The 8,348-nt window shown below is 46.3% G+C and overlaps 2 protein-coding genes across 3 annotated transcripts; one reads left to right on the forward strand and one right to left on the reverse strand.

Moving 5' to 3' along the window:
• Positions 1-2,581: 2,581 nt before the first annotated feature.
• LOC122017439 (NAC domain-containing protein 43-like) lies at positions 2,582-4,336 on the reverse strand. The gene is made up of 3 exons (XM_042575062.1): positions 4,003-4,336; positions 3,604-3,878; positions 2,582-3,512 (listed from the first exon to the last, which is right to left on the reverse strand). The coding sequence occupies exons 1-3, from the start codon at positions 4,175-4,177 to the stop codon at positions 2,847-2,849; spliced, it is 1,116 nt and encodes a 371-aa protein (XP_042430996.1). The 5' UTR covers positions 4,178-4,336; the 3' UTR covers positions 2,582-2,846.
• A 1,281-nt stretch (positions 4,337-5,617) lies between these two features.
• On the forward strand, positions 5,618-8,112 carry LOC122017438 (protein IQ-DOMAIN 17-like). 2 transcript variants are annotated; one of them, XM_042575061.1, is made up of 6 exons: positions 5,618-5,759; positions 5,843-6,012; positions 6,080-6,349; positions 6,425-6,661; positions 6,740-6,880; positions 6,967-8,112. In XM_042575061.1, the coding sequence occupies exons 2-6, from the start codon at positions 5,872-5,874 to the stop codon at positions 7,687-7,689; spliced, it is 1,512 nt and encodes a 503-aa protein (XP_042430995.1). In that variant the 5' UTR covers positions 5,618-5,759; positions 5,843-5,871; the 3' UTR covers positions 7,690-8,112. The 2 variants fall into 2 exon arrangements, with proteins under 2 accessions (XP_042430995.1, XP_042430994.1); XM_042575060.1 differs by having other exon boundaries at positions 5,635-5,773.
• The last annotated feature ends 236 nt before the right edge of the window (positions 8,113-8,348 follow it).

Genomic DNA, 8,348 nt, shown 5'->3' on the forward strand with positions numbered 1-8,348 from the left:
CGAGCTAGCTAGCTAGCCCTAATCTTCAACCAAGCGATGATGATATGGAGGGATGAATAAGTCCACTCTAATAAAGAAGGTGCTGCTAAAGAGCAAAACACATATTTAATGTCATCGAACAGAGCTGGTTAGACGTTGCATCATTTCTATATATATCAAGACGGCATGCATGCTCAGTTGTTCTGTAATTAAGATCGATGTTGATCATCGGTCTGTAAATACGCCTTCTGTATGGCAGATGCGCAGATGCAAGCAAGAATTCAATCAGCAAAGTGTTTGGATCGATGTGATGATGATGGAACAGAACTGGAAAGTTGGTCGTGATTTAAGAGTGTAAGACAGTTTCAGCAGGAGAGGAACTGATTCAAGTGTGTATGTATTGCCTCATTATATTAATTGCACTGAAATATATATTTTGTATGTATGGAAAAGGCCAAATTTAACTACCTACGTGATACTGAAAAAGGACAGGGTCAAGTTAAGATGAATGATCGATGGAAAGCGATATTATTGGAGGTAAAGAGAGATCTATGGAGATCCGATTCCATCGCCAAATAGTCAAAAAGAAATGGCACGAGTAGACCGTGGAATCTCTGTGCCGACGATATATATTTTATTATCATTGTGATGGTCAATTTGGTAGAACTCATGCAACTTAGGCTGATTATTAATTTTAATCAAAACTTTTCATGTTGTATTGATCTTTTCTCTTAATTTATCCGATTAGATTCAATTAAGTAATTAGTTGGAGGAAGGAAATTCTTTCTTAATAATAATAAGAGCATTTTTTTAAGAAGTTGGTGAATGAAAATTAAACTAAATGTTCTAAAAACCAAAAAATACAAACTAACTTTTTAAGACATGTGTGGCCTACTCACTTTAATCACGACAAAACACGGCATACTTTTCTCATTCTGGAACATGGAGATTTGTCTGGAAAAAGACTTGCAAGATGCACGCATTAAAAAATAATGATCTCTCTTTCGCTTTTGCTTTTGCTTTCAAAATGTGTGGAAGATCAGGAAAGTGTGCTAACTGCTAATGCATATTTGAGAATTATCAAAATTATTGTGGAAAATACGAATTATTGTGGTCTGTTTTCTAATTTGATTTTCATAATTTTGAAAGGACGAACATCGCTTGTATGAGTTTAATTTTCATATATTTTGTCAAGCGGATACATTTAGAGAAGAATAAGGCTTTGTAATTGTTGCAAAACGTTCTTGTTATTTTAATTTTTAAAATAGAAATCCAGTAAATTATTGAAATTCTTTTTAAATTTTCAAATTATAGATGCTAAATTTAAGTTGGATTTGGTATGATAAATATTCACAGATGATGCGGTGATAAAGGAGGGCCATCAAGTGCGGATCAAGTGTAGAGATAATAGTTAATATGAAGGTTAAAGTCAAGATGGTCAACGCAACCAACGGACTCATCAAAAATGGGAGCGAAGGTCTATTGCAGTTGCCGATCGGACACGAAGTGTCCGATCGGCAAGTGTCTTATTTGAGTGGAACTCCCGGACAATCAAGAGCATTACGACCAGAACATCATACGCGTATCACGAAGTAGAGGCTAAGGCGACCAGAGTGTTGTTCTGATCGGGCTGAAACAATCAACCGAGCCAAGGGATTATGGAGAAGATCGGTTGATGTTTATGGGACGAGGATCCCCGGACGAGTAGCTTCCCCGCTCGGTCAAACAGTGGAATCCTTTTTATATCTCTTTGGAAGATAATGTCACTGACAACGAGGCATGATCAACAGGCGGATCGTACGACAAAAACTTCTATTGCCGCATCAAGAATTTGCATGTCTTGTTGAGGTATGGTGTCAGAGACACTTTCCTGACAGATCCTTTCATAGGACGGTTAGGAAAGTGTGCCCGCGCCTTGAGGCACGTGCACAATGCCCACTGAGGTGCTATATAAAGAGGGGTCCATGCACCGGCGGAAGTACGCGTTATTCACTATTCACGCTTATGCTTACTATTACTTCACTTCCTTCCATTTTTTTCGATAACTGACTTGAACGTCGGAGGACCAACACCAGAGACCCATTCATTGACTCGGCACTGACGTTTTTTATATTGACGAATGGAGCGAGATCTATAAACAATCAACCCAAAAGTCACATTCCAAATCAGTCTTCTTCATAATTTTGGAACAGAATCAAGAAGTATTCTTTTAGGCCAAATTAATTAATGATTTGTTTTGACAGAATATTGATAATGGTTGCCTTTAAGTCATAAACTAAATAATCCTAAAATTCCTCAAGCGCTCATACGTGTGTAAGTAATTAATTAATTCATCTAAGTTGCTCAAATTGATGATTAATAACTTTACAGATGGACTTGTTTAATATTTAGTACAATATTCCCATTTTCTAACATCGTATTATTAACTATGTATTGCGAAAATATTTGAATATAAACTCTGGTTTCCATGTTAATTAAATACTCAACTAAAATACGTATTGCATGCATGCAGTTTTATAGCAATCCATTTATATCGTCTACCTTCTCCAGAAAGAGTAGCAATATTATTTACACCATGAACTAACACAACAAAAGTGTGTGTTAGTGTCGTCATTCATTCATCATATAATTAACATGCACGTGCGTATATATACATCATTAGTACCATTCCATATATTCACACAATACACTGCTGAATGCACACTCCATATCGTGATCGATCGACATGAAATTATTATTTAATTAATTTTTGATGGAATGTTGGTTCTGCTAGAATAAAATTTCCCAATCGCTCGCTCTAATTTTGTGTTAAATTTCCGTTCCACTTCCTCTGATTTGTGAGCCGGCCGGCCGGACGGCCGTTCTTTCTACCGGGAGGCACCGCTCATGTTGTCTGACATCGCCGACGTTGTCCTGGTCAAGCTCCACAGATCGCCATCCCCTCGTGGACGGTACACATCCTCCTCATTCTCCTCCACAAGTGTTCCGCAGCCGGAAGATGAGTCGATCTCGAACCCGAAGCAGCCTGCCTCCCCGGCGCCATTTGTGCTGCCGTCGAGTTGCGAGGCAAGCAGCCGGTCGAACGCAGCCCAGTCTCCGCTGATCGGCTCCTCCTCCACGGCCTTCGTGCTGCATGATCCATCTACAGGAACAAAGCTGCAGTAGGGGTTATTATTGATGTTGGGGCTCTCGAGCGCCGGTAGCTTCATGAACATCTCCAGCAGCCCGCCGCCGGCGGTGTCCCTGGGGCGGCGATCGCCAACGCCGCCGCTACGACTGCAGCTGATCGTACCGCGTTCCCACTTGCACGGTCTAGTACCCATGAATTGGAGAATCTGATCCAATGCGCCGCCGCCGTCATCGCAGCGACTAGTAGCCGAGGAAGAGTTGTTGGCGCCGGCGTCGATGCTGGACTTGTGGTGGTGGTGGTGCATGTTCTTCTTCTTGAACACCCGGCACACTACCCAACCTTCATCTTGGTTATGATCACTGATTGGGTGATTCGTCGTCGATTCTCCCATTGCGCCACCGATCTAAATTGTTGATTGATTACATAAATTATACATGACATGAATTGAACAAACAAATTGAGTAGCTACTATCTAGCTAGATAAGAATCATTACGTGGACGAGATCTTGGGGGTGTTCATCTAGCCTGTACTCGTGCATGATCCAGTCGGACTTCTGGCCATGGGGGGCGCGGCCTTTGTAAAACACTAGCGTCTTTCTCATTCCGATCCGGTGGGCGGCGGAGTAGATGAGCTTGTCGCGGCCGGTGGCCTTCCAGAAGCCTGCGGCGGTGGCGCGGTTCGTGCGGGTGCCAGTAGGATACTTCTTGTCCTTGTGGCTGAAGAAGTACCAGTCGCTCTGTGGCGTCGACGACCCGATCCTACACTTCTCTGCAAACGTGTACACGCATATCATCAAATTAAACGATCGAAATTGGCTGCAGCAGCAAGCTGCTCGATCGATCTGATCGATGCTTAACACATCCATGTATCGATCATTAAGAAAATTGCGAACCTTGGATGTCCCATGGCTCGAGCTTGTTGAGATCGACGTCGCGGATGACGTCGAGGTCGATCTTCTGGGAGGAGACCTTCTTGCGGAGGTAGTAGGAGAGGAGCTCCTCCTCTGTGGGGTGGAAACGGAAGCCCGGTGGAACGACAGACTGCCCGTTCACCTGGATCGTGCTCATGATCTCCAATTATATATTAATTAGGACTAATTAACTGATTAAAGGAGGCAAGAACAGGAGAAATTAGGAGGAAGCTAAAGGGGCAGGGCGAGGGAGCGATGGGGGGAAGACAGTGGCCGATCATCAAGCTTATTTATGTAGCGCTGAAATTAATTAACGATGCACCAAATTAATCAACAAATTAAGATATAGACGCGTCATCATCCAACGATTTGTTTTTGTTGCTGTTGTTGTTGATAACGATATGGTCCCTAAAGCGAGAGTGGCTAATGAGGAACAGTGTAATTTCAGAAAGAGCAACATAACACCTGACCTTGTAAATTAACTTTACAAAAGGGATCGTATCGATGGATTGGAGGCTGCAGTCAGCCAACTGCCACCGATCAATCGCTGTAAAGATCGGCCCTGCATGCAGCTAGCCACGGCTGTGCTGGGCACAACTTTAGTTTCCTAGTAAAAAAAATCGAAAGCAAACAAGTGTTTTTATATTAGTTTTGGAAATAAAAAAAATGGAATCCAAAAGGAATCGAGAACGTCTCGGATTGGTTTTAGAAAAACATACTAATTAAAAATAATAAAATCTGCTGAATAACTTGTTTGCTGCCTCCACTCATTTATATGAAATAAGGGCTTTTATCTCGATAGAATCTTATAATATTAGGAGGAAACGACCGCCGATGCCCCGTTAGATCCGCCCCTGCCACGTAGATTGCACTGTATCTATATATCGTGACTGATAAATGTTTCAGTGATTTTTTTAAATAAATATATATATATTCCGTGGAGGATAGGTGGGAGAGAGAGCCTTTTCATGGGGCCCGCGGTAACCATGGAATGGGAGATGTACCCATCCAATGCTGCAGGTGATATATATCTTTTAAAAATAAAAAATAAAAAAAGTTATAACGTATCCATCAATTATTCCTATGACAATTATCCTACGTTTCTAACAAAGATCCTAGAGCATTTATGGTAGATCCGATGACACGAAAAGTCCGTGCGTACACGACATACGCTAATGCTGCTTATTATTGCAAGCAGTATAATTCCAAAAGTTCTAACCCCCCGTGTAGACTTTATTCCGTGTTGTATGTGAGACAGACAGAATCGATCAGATGCAATGAGATAATGGTAAGAGACAATAGCGATGCTATCGCACTTTATATATCTGGCTGGCCAACTTGTTGTTGAGTCTCTAGTTCTTCATCAACTAAGCCTAAGATGATGTCAGCTTAAATTTCCAACTGGTTCATGGGATCTTTCTGGTCAGTTGTGACTCTGGTTCACTGTTGAACCGACTGCTGAACCAATCTTAAGGTATACACAACGGCGGGAGCCGGGCCGGGCCGGGCCGGTCCGGTTCTGTCGGACCTCGAGGTACACCCATCATAAGGGCAGATTCGGATAGCTCACTAGCTTTCAAATCGTGGGTCCAATCGAGACACTGCACCCTCACTCTGACTCACTTCGTGAACCGAGTCTTGTGTCGCTGTCCTCCATTGCCAAAAAGGACTTTCACTCGCTCTTCCCTTCCTCCGTCGATAAAGATTCCTGCAAAAGTATGCTCGCGTGAAACTGGCTGGTGATTTCTCCCTCGTAGGCACTGTTGATGCTCTCTCTTTTACTCTTGGGAATCGTTGGCTAACGGTTCGTATCAACGGGTAGAGCTGCAGGTGGCGGAGCTCATCCTCTTCATGGGCAAGAAGAGCAGCGGTGGCGGCGGCAGCTCTTGGCTCACGGCCGTCAAACGCGCATTCCGATCTCCAACCAAGGATCCCGACGGGAAAACCTCCAGGCAACGCGAATCGCCCGACCAAGAAGAACAGGAAGACAAGGTTAGATTTTGTCTTGTTGGTTCTACCTCCCACTCTCGCAGAGGGGTCATCATTTTGTATCCCGCAGCAAAAACGGGAGAAGCGGAGATGGATCTTTCGCAAGCTGTACTCTCCGCAAGACCAGCAGCAACTCAGGACCACTGTCGCCGTGCCGGCTGTCACGGCAGAGCAGAGGCACGCCATTGCGCTGGCAGTCGCCTCCGCGGCGACGGCGGAGGCGGCGGTGGCGACGGCGAAGGCGGCGGCAGAGGTTGTGCGGCTCACCAGACCTTCCTCTAGCTTCGTGAAAGAGCATTACGCGGCCGTCGTCATCCAAACTGCCTTTCGTGGATACTTGGTACTTGCATTCCTCTGTTTCCTCTCCGTCACCCCGGTTTTGCTTTCGTGACCCAAACTTGAATTTTGGTGGAAGGCGAGGAGGGCGCTGCGGGCGTTGAAGGGGTTGGTGAAGCTTCAAGCGCTAGTGAGGGGCCACAACGTGCGCAAGCAAGCGAACATTACACTTCGGTGCATGCAAGCGCTGGTGAGAGTCCAGGCAAGGGTGCGTAATCAACGTATGCGGTTGGCTCAGGAGTCATCCTCCTCCTTCAGCTATGACACGTCTCTTTGTGATACCCAGTATCTGCACGCCACAGATAGGACGTCCATGGTAACTGAATCTTTAATGATCTCTTTTTTTCACTGAGACTTTTCTTGCTCATTATGTTAAGCTTCTTGGTGGATTAAGCACTCGAGAGAGGGGAGTAGCTTTGCTGAAGATTGGAACGACCACCCAAGAACAATGGAAGAAATCCAATCAATGCTTCGGCTCCAACGGGATGCGGCTCTCAAGCGAGAAAGGGCGCTCTCATACGCCTTCTCCCATCAAGTAAGCAACACCTTTGTTTTGCCGCCTCAGTTTAGTTTTCTATGGTCGTGTACCTGACGTCGAGGTGTCTTGGTGTTCTTCCTAAGCTTCGGAGATCGGACCGACACCTATCGCCGTCGCTGGAGGATGATTTCGACGGCGAGGTGGTTTCGGCGGGAGAGTCTGAGCCGGTCCGGTGGATGGACCGTTGGATGGCGTCAAGGTCTTCTTTTGACAACAGAGTAAGTAGCAGGTCGCGCGTCTCCACAGAATACCGTGATCCCATCAAGACATTGGAGATCGACACGGCTCGCCCTTTTTCCTACGCCGTCTCCGCCAATCCTCGCCGTCAATCGCCCCCAGCCCGGCACCCATCTTCCCCCCTCCAACGATCTCTTGCCACGCCGTCTCCCTCCAAGGCGCGCCCTTTACAGGTTCGCTCTGACAGCCCCCGCGCCGGGCGCGACGAGCGGAGCTTCTTATCCGCCCATTCCCCCCGGCAGCTACAGCAGCAGCACCCTTCAGTGGCGGCGCCGAACTACATGGCGGCGACGGAGTCCGCCAAGGCGCGAGTGCGATCGCTAAGCGCCCCGAGGCAGCGGCCGGGGACGCCGGAGAGGGGCGTCGGCGTCTCGGCCAAGAAGCGGCTGTCTTTTCCGGCGCCTGATCCATACGGGTGCTCTCAAAGCCTGCGCAGCCCGAGCTTCAAGAGCGCTGCGGGTTGGTTCTCCGGGGAGCAGCGGTCCAACGCGTCGCCATCCTGCAATGACAGCGTCGGGGGCGAAGCGTCACCATCGTCGACAACGGACCTCCGGCGGTGGCTCCGGTGAGCGGGGCACCGTGCTTCATCTGTGCTGTGCCCGTACCTTACTTAGCTGTAACTTTTTCTTGCTTTTTGCGTCGGTGGGCTAGTCGTCTCGTGCAGTGGGGTGGGATTGGGGAGCGCGAAAACTTTTAATCGATAAGGTGGTGGTGTTGGCAGGCAAGGCCATGTGTGGGAGACTGCCCTACTACAGAGCTCTAAAAGAAGTGCAAGTGATTGGTTTTCATGCCGTCGTTGGCCAGCCTTTCCCTTTGACGGGAAATCATGGGACGTGGCGTCACATCCTGCGTTGAGTTGGAGCACAGTGACAGAGCAACACAGAGAGCATGCTTCTAATTAATCTTGTTTAAAGTTGGTATTAGCGGTAATAATTATGTCACTATGTTGCATGATCCTTTCAGAAAAAGAAACTGCGGTTGTTTGGTGTTTACTAATGGCGTTGCGAGGTTATGTGGAGCAAGAAGCCTAGACTCTTTGCAGACTGATAACCGGACATGACAATTGATACCGGATGGTATGGACAGATTAGGATATGATATATATGCTAGTTAAAATTAAGATGATATAACAGCCGAAGTTAAGAAGAGATGGGCAATCATCGTGTCATTCTCCACGAAACTTTGCTCTTTGCCAAGCAAAGTCTTCAGTATGAAGACAACTAGTCCA

Source organism: Zingiber officinale, chromosome 8B (genome assembly GCF_018446385.1).
Source record: "Zingiber officinale cultivar Zhangliang chromosome 8B, Zo_v1.1, whole genome shotgun sequence".
Taxonomy (NCBI): Eukaryota; Viridiplantae; Streptophyta; class Magnoliopsida; order Zingiberales; family Zingiberaceae; genus Zingiber; species Zingiber officinale.